Consider the following 12442-nt stretch of genomic DNA (forward strand, 5'->3'; position numbering starts at 1 on the left):
CAAGGCTGCCACTAATATTTTAAGTAGCCACGCATCAGTTCATTAATCTGGCTAGCAGTCAATGGGCCATTTTGGATGGAGAGAAGAGAGGACCAAGGACAGAAATGGGAGGCATTCGGTGCGAGAGGAAGATATAAAAGCTTGGTAATGGGGAGAAAGGTGTTATGGCACTTAGGGCTCTGGGAGAGAGAGGAGATGCTGGCAGCCAGTGTCTCATGAAGGCCAGGGTGGCTCCTGGAGCTGGGAGGGGGGGCAGGGGGGGACCTGGAGGCTTTGGCCATCCCACAAAAGGTGCAGCCATGGTTCAACAGGGGATCGGAAGGGAGTGAGGTGGATGCTGGATGATGGGAAACAACCTTCTGCGGCAGCAGATCTGTCTTGCAGCTCCATTCCAGGGAAATGACGAATGTTGTGTGCGTTTCTTTCATGCTGAGATATACTGAAGTGTCAGGGTTTTTTTTTATTTTTGACCGGGATGAATATAACATACCTGCAGGGTTTTCTTGCTCGCATTTGCGGCTAGATCAGGGGTTTCTGCGTACCGTAAGACGATGAGGAGAGTGGTGCGGGTGGCCATATGCCTGTGTGTAACCTCCTTGGTCATCACTAATTCAACAGCCTCCTCTGGTATTGTGTCAGGCCAGCATCAGGTATCCTAGGCTCCACATATGAACTGCTTTCTTTTGTCTGGCTGACAGAGAGCACCTGGGACTGTCACAAGGGTAATCCCAGTGCAAGACATTTGTCTTTTTAGCGTCTGCTGGCTGTGAGACTCAAGTGTTTTCCTAATCCTCTCTGGATGTCTAATTCCAGAGGAGGAGTCAAGCTGAGGATAGGATGCTCAGTGGAGGCAGCACAGCCCTCCATGGTACCCTGTCTGGTTGCTTGCACGTAAGGACTGGCACAGAGGCCAAATTTGGCTCAAGTAGAGGAAAAGAAGGCAGCTGCATGGGGTCAACACATCTGGCAAGAGCATAAAAGCAGGGCAAGTGCCTATAGTACTTATCCTAATACTGTCCCTGGCACCAAGTATGTCCAGCTAAGAAAATTCTTGAGCTGCATGTGGCTTCTCTGTTATTTGATAGATTTTTTTTCTTTCATTAACCTCCCCAGTCTCTCCTTGAATACGTGTGGACTTTTATCATCCTCAGCATCCTCTGGCAAGAGACCCCACAGTTAAACTACCACTTGCTACATGAAGAATTACTTGTGAGCTTGATTCGTCTGCACCTTCCTCTGATTAACCTGGACTGATGTCCCTTAATTCCTGTATTTTAAGAAAGAGGCCATGCCCACCCCAGGGACATGGTGGCCTGCGAATGCAGGCAGTTATTCAGAGGGGAGCACCTGGATTCGGTCCTAGTTTCAGCATATTTTAACCAAAACCCTTTGAAATTCTTCAGCTGCCTGCAGCATTCACAACTTTATCAGCTGTTGGAAGGAAAGCACCATTTTGAGCCCTGAGCTGGGGCAGGTGAGAGAAGGAGAGGACCTTTACAGCCATTAAATTTTAAAGCACATTGAGATAATGTGCGGGGTTCGCAGAGCCCACTGCAGCCTGTGCCCAGCTTGGAGCTCCTGGCCTGGCAGCAGGTGTGCTCTATAAAACCTCTCTTCCAAGCACCAGGGTCCGGTCATGCATGAAGACTGGCAGGGAAAGAAGCTCATGTTGTCCTGCTTCCCTCTCTGCATTACCCCTCGTGCCATTTGGCATTGGCTGTACCAGCTGCTTGTGCTCACGCTGCCTGTTATTTTTCTCAGGTAACACCAACAGCATCTTTGCGCTAGACTACATCAGCGGAGCCTTAACCCTGAATGGGCCACTGGACCGGGAAAACCCCTTCTATAGCGCTGGATTCATCCTCACGGTGAAGGTGAGAGCTCCTCCATCTGGGATACGCATCAGTAGAGCGGGATGGGGAGGGCACCCTACTTCGGGACAACTCCTTCGAGGTGGAGGCACAAACCTGGGACATGTTGCTCCTGTGGGCATCCAGAGACGTGATGTGCTGTTCTGTGGCCAAGCCAAGCGAGGTGTTTAACACAGCCCCCTTGTATGGTGGCTCAAAACGTGGTTGCCTCTATGTGGATGTTTAAGGTAATTTTTGCTGCCCTCCAACTAGATCTCCCCGTGGTTGTATCTGCTGGCAGCACACACATGCCCTGGGATTGCAGATAGCACGAGACACCTATATTCAGCCACCTGAATTGTGCCCACTTGTGCCTATTTCCCACCTTTCCCCTCCAAAACCCCAGAAAAACAGGAACATTTTGTTATGTCAGCAGGCAGTGGTGTAACAGGGTATCATCTGCATTTGCCCAGCGCAGGCAGGCACGGGGAGGGAGTGATGCTGAAAGTTGCCTCGTCAAGAAAAGGCACTGGAGCGTGGTCTACCAGCCCCACCTGAGAGCGGCTCCGCGGCTCCACTTGCAGCCCAGTAATTAAAATCAATACCAAGTTGGGCAGCTGGTTGGAAACACATTTAGAAGTATAGATTCTGCTGGGCCGGGGTGGGGAAAAATCAGCATTGTAGGAAGGGTCATTGATTGGGAGGGCAGCAGCCAGCACATCACCTTCTTGTTTTGGCAAGTGCAACGCTTTGTCGGGGGGGCAAAAGTACAAGAAATTACCCCTCTTGGTCCCAGGCACAGGTCGTACTGTGGGGCTTTATGTATGGGGAAGAGATCCACATCCATCCCTGGTATCTCTTGTTTTGGGCTTTTATAGTTTAAATTCAGTAGAAATTGAGAGAGGGAGGATTGTCTGTTTTTAATAGGGACAAAAATATCTGTTTAATCTTGGAAAGGTTTGTGAACCTGAAAACTTGCCCGTTTTCCTGCCTGCATGATAATGGAGTTCCAACTATATTCTGTTGATCCGATAGATTTTTATTTCCTCTCCCCACAAACTTTGCATCCTCCTGCAAATGCCAACTCTCTGCGTCCCGCATCCCCGGGACCCAAAATGTTCACTGCTGCTCTCGTCCTGGAGCACACAGTGAAAATACAGCTGGATTGCTCCTTGTTCGGATCAGCCTGTTCTGCTGTTGTGTGCAGAAGCGGTGAATGGCAATGAGCCGTGTGGGTTGCGTTAGCGTTGCTTTTCTGTGCCCACAGCAAAGCAAGATTATCCAAAGGACAAGAGGAGGGACTCTGCTTGAAAAGGCTGTTTCACAAGTCTTGCTTGTCTGGCAATAAAATTTCCTTTTGGGAAAGCAAAATTAAAGTCCTTCTTGAGACAGAGGTGTGATATGGAGTCGTGACTCAGCTCTGTATTTAGACACATGTTGCCAAACCTATTTTAAGGTCTAAATCTTGTTTTTCTCTGTTGCCCTAGTTTTCTGTCCCTTTAGTAGTACTATGGTGGTTAGCTCTCTGCTCCTGGTCCCACCTCAGGAGATGACAGAGGAGAAAATAGGAATACTCTTTGCTCTATCATGGCTTCCCTTGTTTTGAGGACTGTCCCCCACATCTCACAAGGCAATTTTTTGGTTTAAATGCTTGTGGCAGGGAAATCGCCTACTTTACTTATCCACCAGCGTGACTCTGAGTCCTGGTAACCCATTGCATGATAGGGGCAAGTAAGAACTTGGCCACAGCCAGCCCAAAGGAAATGCTAAACCCCTGGGAAGGTTTGCAAGAGTGCTGTGGGTCTTGAAGCGTGGGTGATGGAAGAGCTTGGTCAACATCTGTGCGTGTTAATGGGTCAGTGGTGGAAAGGAGCTCAAGGTTAAGGGGCAATGGCAGAACCAAATGAGCATCCTCCCTTGGCAAGGTGGAGGAAACAAAAGCTGCAAGAGTCTCTAAACATGGCATGCACACTTTCTTTTACATTTATTCTTTGAAAAATAAAGGCTGCCCTGTTGTTTTCTCTCCTTGCAGGGGACAGAGCTCAATGATGACCGCACACCCTCCAATGCCACTGTCACCACCACCTTCAACATCCTAGTCATTGACATCAATGACAATGCGCCTGAGTTCAACAGTTCAGAGTACAGCGTGGCCATCCCAGAGCTGGCCCAGGTGGGCTTTGCCCTTCCCCTCTTCATCCAAGTGCAGGACAAAGATGAGGTGAGGTATCCCCTGCTGCAGGTGCTTCTGTCCATCCTTTGTAGGGTAGCACTGGTATGGTTTTGGGGGGTGCAAGGAAGGATAAGTCACCAATTAATCTGTGATGAGGTGCATGGTTATGTCCTGGCAGCCATTTTTTCAAGTCTTACTTCTGTCCTCGCTCCACTTGCTTGGTCCCCCGAGTGTAGCCACCCTCCGCAGAGAGCAGGCACGGCATGTGCTTTAGTGCAGTGAGGATTGCATAGCCACTGAAAGCCAGAAAATAGGATTGTGCGGGATGCTGATTCTTGCTCGCTTCTGAGGGCTCTTGTCGGGCAGTCCTTTGCCAGTCTGTTTTAGAAAGGGAGGAGGTTTTCTGTAAGGCTCCCAGGGGACCTGTCAGGTAGGGGAAAGAAAGCTGTGTACTGCTGCTGTCATGGGAGGAGGTAAGAGATACCCGCTAGCATGGGGCTGGAGGAAGCATGGAGGGACTGGGATACCCCCTCATCACTGCAAACGAGCCGGTAGCATTGGAGGCTTGTTCCTCCCTCATGTTAATGGAGCTCCTATTTATTATGTGCCGGTCCATGCCACGTAGGGATTGCAGCATGTTTTCCAGCCCTGGGCTTGCAGCCTTCAATTACTCTGATTATTTGACTTGTGCAGTTCACGTCTGGCTGCTTCTGTGTGCCAGTACCCTCCAACCCCACCACGCTGCCTGGTGTCTGCTTCAAACAAGTGCTGACACCTCATGGTGAACTTTCCAAAATCCCTGAGAAAGGCTCTGGCTGCTGAAGCTACAGGCTCCTGCCGCCCCTATTCCTCTTCAGGCCGAACGAGAGACGAGGGGATAGGGTTTGTCAAAATAAATGGCATCATCAGGATGTTTTCCTGATGCTTCAGGTAAATGATATGATGGCACCGAGGAATACGAAACGGAAGACCTCCCCCCACCCACTGAAATCCCAGTGGGTCGATTAAAATATGCATCTTCTAAGATGCCTTCGCTGGCTGAAATGATGGATTTGCTTTTCCCCAGCTCTGGGTGGAGTTCACCGAGTCTCATAAAGCCACCCAGAAATCCCATTTTTTTCATGTGAAGTGATTATGACACAGAACTAATAATCTACTTGTGACATGGTGTCACCATCCGAGAGTTATGAGTTCAGCCTGAAGAGGTGCAGATGAGCTATTAAGCAGATAAAGAGACTGTTTTTTCTTGAAAATGTCAATTGCTAATAAAGAAGATATGGATATGACAGATGCTTAGGATAGTTTCTGAATGGAGCTGCTGTCATGCTTTCTGAGAGATGTCAGCAGATCCGTTCTTGAAGGGCATTGTAACACTTCTGTTTGTGCCAGAAGGATGAGGGATCTGTCATCATTTCTGGTTAAAAGCTCATTTTACTGGAGTGACTCCCATTCAAGAATTCACTTTTCAGCCTTGCTAATTTTAAAATGGGAGAATAAAAAATAGCCTTGCCTTCATGATCGCGCCAGCAAAAAATAGACTCATTCTTTTGGTGTATTTCTTTAACTTCCTGAGATTTCCCCAAAAGAATTGGCTGAGATTTTTAAAACTGCTGAGAGAGGACCTCTTGCGCCAAGGGAGTCTGAAGGAGTTTTTCTGTACGCATCTTTGGAGACTGTCATATTAGCATGGATTGTTTTGACCGTAGCATTGTTTTCACTGATAAGAAGCACAGGAGAGCTGATGTCTTAGAATATCTGGAGGGAGGAAAGTTATAAGCAATTGGAGTTTTTTTTCTGCATTATCCTGCGGTGGATCTTTCTTATTTCTCCTCGTGGATGCTTAAAACTGGATTAACCATCAAGGTAGCACTTTAAGGGGAAAAAATGGGGAGAGGATACCCAGGTTGTGAAAAAAAAATATATGAGATAGAAGTGGGACTGCATCTGCAGCCAGGCTAGTTCCAGCACTGCTTCCTGAGCAGTGTATTTATAGAAGTCCCAAGACCCCCAAACTTTCAGTAAAAAACTTACAGAAAGGGAAGATAGTTGCCTGACAGTGATATTTTGGATGCTCAAGTACCTCATGAGAGTTGCGAGGCTTTTACAAACCATCTGGATTTGAGGTAGCCAAGATGGCGCCAGGCTCTCTTGGCAGTCTGTGGGTGTAGGAGTGGAGGGATGGGACGATGGGACAGCGAGGACCAAGGTCTTCAGGCAGGGGTGTGACTGAGGACGTGGCTGACAGAAGCTATTTCACCAGCATGGCCTTCATGCTGGAGATGACACGATTCATCTGTGTAAGTGGCAAAGGAAAACAGGAAGAGAATTATACATGTCTCCAGGGAGAGCAGCTAAATAAATAAATGAGAGCAGATGGATAGAGACACATGAAATCAAAGCTAGAGTCTTCGGGAAGATCGTTTTGCTCGAGTTTTGCCTCCTGCCTCCCAACCTATGTTGTTAAGTCCTGGGAGAGCCCCTTGGCAGGTTGGTTTCTTTCCTGAGCCAAGCCATCCAGCCTTGTTCTGGCCCCTCCAGCAAATTTTGACGCTGTTCCTTCAGCCCTCGCACTTGTTGAGGTCCTACTTGGATGGAGGAGCCCACGCCTGAACCTTGCCCCATACAGGGGTCCCGTAGGGTTGGGTGGCTTTCAGGAACCTGCCTGCCATCACACCCCAGTTGTGTCTTTGTAGAGCTGGGGAAAGGGGTGTCGCATGGGTCTGGCCCTTAAAACACACTGCGTGGGCTGCCGGGGTTGTTAAACAAGAAGGTGTTTTGTAACCAGGCCCACACAGCCTTTTTAAATAGTGGGGTTTTGGTCTTTCTTTCTTCTGGTGTGTTTTGCACAAACTTAAATGATTGCTTTTTGAAGGAGTTAGATTAAACGATTCAGCAAAGCACTTAAAAATGTATTTACAGTGCACACAAGACCTTGCTTGAAAGCATGCACTTGATTTTACCTCTGTGTTTAAGTGCCTTTCTGGAGTTAGGCTGGCATTAATGTCTCAGAGCAGGTACCTAAGCGGGGTGCCTCCAAGGAGAAACCTGTTCCTCTGAGTCTGTCCCTTGCAAACTGCCAGCTGCCGTCCTTCAAACGTGGTCATGGTCTTGCTCCAAGAGGACCTGGCTGGGGGTGTGAGGTAAGACAGGGACCATCTCAAGGGGATGCACCCGGGTTGAGCTGAGATGACTCCAGATGTGGATTCGGGGTGCAGCCAAGAGGTGTTCAACCATGTATGCTGGTTTTTCTTTTTGCATTCTCTACAGCTTATCGAAAACAGTTGAACACAGGAGAAATTGTACATAGGGTTTGCACAGGGTTTTGGACCCGGCCTTCTATGAACCAAGAAAAAGGCATTAACCTCTGTGCAGCTGGGTTTCTCTCTCTGCCACATAGCAAACCACTTGAATACCTTTCCAAAGCCATCTGAGAGCTGTTTATGAAAATCTGTGAAAGTTTCCCAGTATTTAGACTGAGCCTATACTCAACTGAACACTGCAGAAGACTGGTATGTATATACACTCCCAGGCTGGGGTTGGATTCTCCTCTCATTCACATTGCGATAGATCAGCAGGGACGAATAAATCCTGTGTAGGAGATGGAAGATTAAAGCCTTGAATTATCCACTTTTGCAGCAAGGTTTGTTTCCAGGTTGAGAGCAAGAGCCCCGGGCTGTGGAATAAGTTTGCATTAATTCGGAGGGCTTGTTAGCTCAGGCTCATCTGCTCCAAGGCTGGCTGAGGTGGGGGACATGGATATCCTTTCTGGATATGCTGGTATTTTACAGCCTGGTGGCTTGATGCAGTATTTTAGGGAGAAGGCAAGGGTTTGGCCATGCAGAAAAGGAGCAGGGCATCCTTCAGGGCATCCCCCATTTGAGCTTCCTATTGCCGCAAGATCCACAGAGGTATATTAAGAGAAACGGCAGTGTACTTTCCCAGGGCACGCCAGAGAAACCAGCTCTTCTGCTGTGGCTTTCACTCGATTTTCCCTGACACGGTTGACTGAAGAGGAAGAAAAGGGCAGAGGCTGTATAAAGCACAAGTATGATGGTCTGACATTTTAAAATAATTTTGAAGCAATTCTCCAAAATAAGCATATTGAGGAAGATAAATGGAGAATTTAAAAAAAGAAAATCCAGGCCATAGGAATACACAGTATTTGTTGCATAAAGCTACATCAGAGACTTGCACAGGGATATCGTATGTGCCTGTGTGTGTGCAGGTGCAATATATGAATCATCCGTAGTACATATATGCATATGACAGACACACGCACTATAAATATGATCTACATGGGAAGGAACTGTAAAGGGGAATTGACGGCGCTCGAGTATTCTCTCCCAAAAGTGCCAGCTGCCAGTCGGACTGAATTAGATTTCACAGGGGTTTTTGCAATACATGGAATTCACCAGCAAATTACCCTTAAAGAGGGAAAATCAATCATTTGGAGCAGAGATAAGCTGAAGGCGAGGCAGCCTCAGATTGATCCTGTCTGTGCAGGCGTGTGTGGAATTCAGCAGATAACCTGGGGAGAGCAGGGAAGAAGAAAACTCCTCCGGGAGTGGGGGAGCGGGCAAGGACTGCCACTTAGGATGGACAGAAAGACAGGAGAAAAGGGCTGCCAGCATGGGGAGGAGGATCGGAAAGGCTGGGGAACATTTTGCTCCAGGCATCCTGCATCACCTGCGACGCCAGTGAGGTCCTTAGGGATGCAGGGGACAAGCGCTCGTGCCCAGTGAGCCCTCAAATGGCTCATTGATGCTGTTGTGCTTGGGTGCTGGGTGAGAAATGGGTGCTGGGAGCAAGCAATGGGTGCTGGGAGCCTGAGCTGGCTGACTGGGCAGTGGGAGAGAGGCAGGCAACTCTGGAGGGGCTATTCAGAGCACTCAAGTTAAATGCCTTGAAGTGGGTGGAGAGAATAACCCTCTTTATGCCTTGTGTTTTCAAAGGAAGGATTAAGTATTATTTGTCCCTGACTAGCTAGAACCAGGCATAAGGTATCCAAGCCGTACAAAGAGGCACTAATTGCTTTTTAAAAAAAAACACAACTCTTTCTTTTTCCCTTCCTCCTCCACCACCCCTGAACTGCACTTTACTTTCCTTGCAAACTTGCCAGAATGAGGGATATTAAACACTCTTTGGCTTTTTGTAGGTAATAGCCCGTGCCTAGAAAGTGGCTGGGAGGAAAGCTGGAGTTACGCTGGATTTTGTGGTCCAGAAAGGCAGGGCTCTCCATTTTGGAAAAGCAAGCTGCAGCTGAGCTAGGGTAGAGAGAATCAAAGGGAGCCCTGTACCGAGTCAGCATGAAGAGAAGAAAACTGAGGATCCCAGGCTGCTTTTCCCAAATCTAGCTTACTTTGTGCTGAAAATGATTGCAGGCCACCGACCTACCTAGGCACCTTAGTGATTTCAGAGAGTGATATGTTTGAGGAAGGGTTGTTTGCTTGTCTGAGGTTTTGAGTTGGTTTTTTTTTTTACTTTGGGTTTTTTGTGTAGCCAGTGGTAAGTGATGCTAAATACTTGCTTTGACTAGTGGAAGGTTGAATAATTTCTGAAGCACTTCCATGTGCACTCCCATGAGGAAGGGGCTGGGTGGGAGCAGGAGTGATGGATGAAGCCAGTGGGCGATGTTGGGTGAAAAAGCAGGGATAAAGCTTATGATCCATCCTCAGTCAAAGCTGGAACAGCTGATGTGGCTGCTCCTGACCTCCTGATGTGAGAAGGGGTTCCCTGATTCGTGGTGAACCATGCCCTGTGACCTTGTCTTGCAGGTTGGGAGAACAGACTTTTGGCCACGATTCTTAGCAGGTGCATAAGCAGATCCCACATGGTGCCTGGGACCTCTGGAGGGACACACCTCCCGGTGTCTCACAGCATCATGCCTGAGCTTTTGCCCTTGCCTGCCGGTCTGTGCTGTGCTAGCTGTGCCCAGGGATGGTCTCCCCTCTGCTCCAGCCCCCTTAAATATTAAGATGGGGATTACGCACGTGGGGCTGGCAAACTGGTCCATCACAAATTGGTCAAATATGAAGCATTTGGGGTAGATCAGTCAGCGATTGTTTTTTTGGAAGGCCGGTATCGGCATGAGGTTGATGCTGGCATTGTGGCAGCAGGGACACTCCGAGGAATTCACACGCGAAAAACAAAGTAATAATTATGCCCAACTGCAGCTACAATTGTCTTTTAGCTGAATTGACATGAAATTTCCATCAGTTGCGGTGCCGGCTACGACTGGGAGGAAGTTTGATTGCCAGGAAGGAGGCAGCGGGCAGCAGCCTCGAGCCATGGCGAGTGCTGGCCCCGTGTGCTGGCACGGGATGAGACGAGCTGGGAAACATGCGGCTGTGTCCCGGCTTTGTGCAAAAACGAACTTCCCTCCGAAGCCTGTTTCTTTATGGCTCAATTTGTTTTGGATGGAGGGTGCGTGCAGACGGGTTTATTATTGTAGGGTTGCTAAACTTTGGCAGGCTGCTCCTTAATTTATGCCTCTAAAGGAAGGCAAAGGAGCCAATTTGTTTTCAGTGATGGGAAAAGCCTCAAGCAATACAGGAGCTGGTGGGTAAGGGGTTGGAGGGGGGAAATGAGCAGGTAAAGCAGGTTGTGCACTGATAGCACACCCGTGCATCCCTTGCTCATCCTCGGCACCACAAAGAGATGGTGCTTGGCCGTGAGCCCACCGCTGCACACCAGGACCTTTGCAAGCCTGGGGAGACAGCACTTGTTTTTCTTCTTCATGAACATGTTTCAGTTCCGTTGTTTGCTCTGGGTGGCAGGAGCAGGTAGGAAAGGGCGAGGAAAATATAAGCAGCTCCCCGTGGCTTCCTCCGGAGCAGGGGGTACTAGCTGTGAGCCGGGCTGAGCCAGCCCCTTCTGCTGGGCAGCTGATAACAATTTGAATATTCAGATTCGCTTTCAGCCATCCGCAGGGGGCTCACAGGCTCTGGGAACTAGGAGCAAGGAAAGCAGCATGGGGGCAGAAACAAAAAAATAAATAGCTGAATAAATATATAAATGGCAACTCACAGCAGCCCTCCCAAGAGGCAGATGTATTCCCCTTCTCCAGACCTCACATGGGGAGACTGAGGCACTCGAGGAGCTGCTAATTAGGGATGGTGGGTATCTGGAGGCTGATCTCCTTCCCCAGCTGGAGGGGAATTAATCCACCTGGCTCTCTTCCCACAAATACTTGGGTTTCTTTTGATGTTTCAACTTTTCTCTCATGCCTCCAACAAACTCACTTTTTCTGGCTTCCAAGAAAATCCCTTGCATCTCACCACCATGAAAGGTGCTTTTGTGTACTGCGGGGAGGGCACTGGGCCCCAGGAGAGACACCAAGGGCTCAGCAGCAGAGCTGGGCAGAAATTCCTCAATGAAGTGTCTTTTTGTCACTGATGGAGAACAGTTGTTTGTTATAAATTGGCATCTTAAGGATAGGGTACGAAATAACGGCTTGGGGAGTCATGCTTCCTCCTGCTATTCTCTGTGTCCTCTGCTCCCTCCCTCCCAGGCTGTGTACTGGTGTCGGGGAGCATCCCTCACTCGTGCTGGGGTTGGCACATCCCAGTTTGCCAGCAAAACAGCTTTTGGAAGGAGCTAAGTCTGCCCTGAGATGGGTCCCTTTTGTTCCCTCTGTCCATCATCCACTGGCTGAGCATTGCTGAGCTCCTGGGGCAGTGGGTGCCCTTGGGGCTTGCTTGTGTGGCTCCATGGGTGCCCTCGGGGCTTGCTCCTGCTGTGTGGCTCCACCGGAGATGCTCAGTTTGGTGCCCCGCTCCACTGGCTGCTGGGGGGTGTGGGGAGGAGGAGGGCAAGCAGGGATTCTGCTCGTGTCGCCAGCTCTCGGCAGTCACGCTTAGCCAGCTTTTGCTATTAGTGCCCCTTCGTGCATTTAATTGGTCCCTTTTTCTGATAGGAGGGAGGTCATTCGGGGAAAATTGGAAATTCAGCTCTGGCAGCTTCTGAACTTGCTTTTCACGTGCTCTCCTGGGCCGTGCTTTGGGAAGGGGTGCTGTGCCTGGAGTGAGGGTCCTGAAATGCTGCTGTCGGTGTGTCAGTGGTCCTGCTGCTTTGCTGGCCAGGTCTTGGGAGAGGAGGAGTTTTCCAGTTCCCATTTTGAGCTGTCTTACTGGAAAGAGCCCTCTGCTTGGAAGAGGCACCCGTGCTGTGCCCCCCGGCACGAGGTGATGAAATGCTGGTGTGTGATACCCTGTGTGGTGTGTGGATCTTGAAACAGCAAAAGGGATTTTACCTCTAGGCGTGTGCTGTGCAGGTTTATCCCAGGGATGCATTTCTTTCATGTGCACATAGATTTTTGTATAAAATTGGTGCACATGAAAAGAAGTTTTATAGAAATCATATGCATTGTACACCCAGTACATGTAATAAAACACAACAAAGCGTGCTTAAAGTCGGTGCT

General features: G+C 49.0%; 1 protein-coding gene across 1 annotated transcript in view; it reads left to right on the plus strand.

Annotated features, from left to right (window-relative positions):
- The window catches only part of CDH23 (cadherin-related 23), a 211058-nt gene that overhangs the window by 114528 nt on the left and 84088 nt on the right, over positions 1 to 12442 (plus strand). Inside the window, exons 10-12 of the mRNA XM_009325979.1 lie at positions 1762 to 1874; positions 3883 to 4071; positions 10576 to 10581. Coding sequence (XP_009324254.1) covers positions 1762 to 1874; positions 3883 to 4071; positions 10576 to 10581 — 308 coding nt within the window. The remainder of the gene's footprint in view (positions 1 to 1761; positions 1875 to 3882; positions 4072 to 10575; positions 10582 to 12442) is intronic.

This window comes from Pygoscelis adeliae, unplaced genomic scaffold (genome assembly GCF_000699105.1).
Source record: "Pygoscelis adeliae isolate BGI_AS28 unplaced genomic scaffold, ASM69910v1 Scaffold4, whole genome shotgun sequence".
Lineage (NCBI taxonomy): Eukaryota > Metazoa > Chordata > Aves > Sphenisciformes > Spheniscidae > Pygoscelis > Pygoscelis adeliae.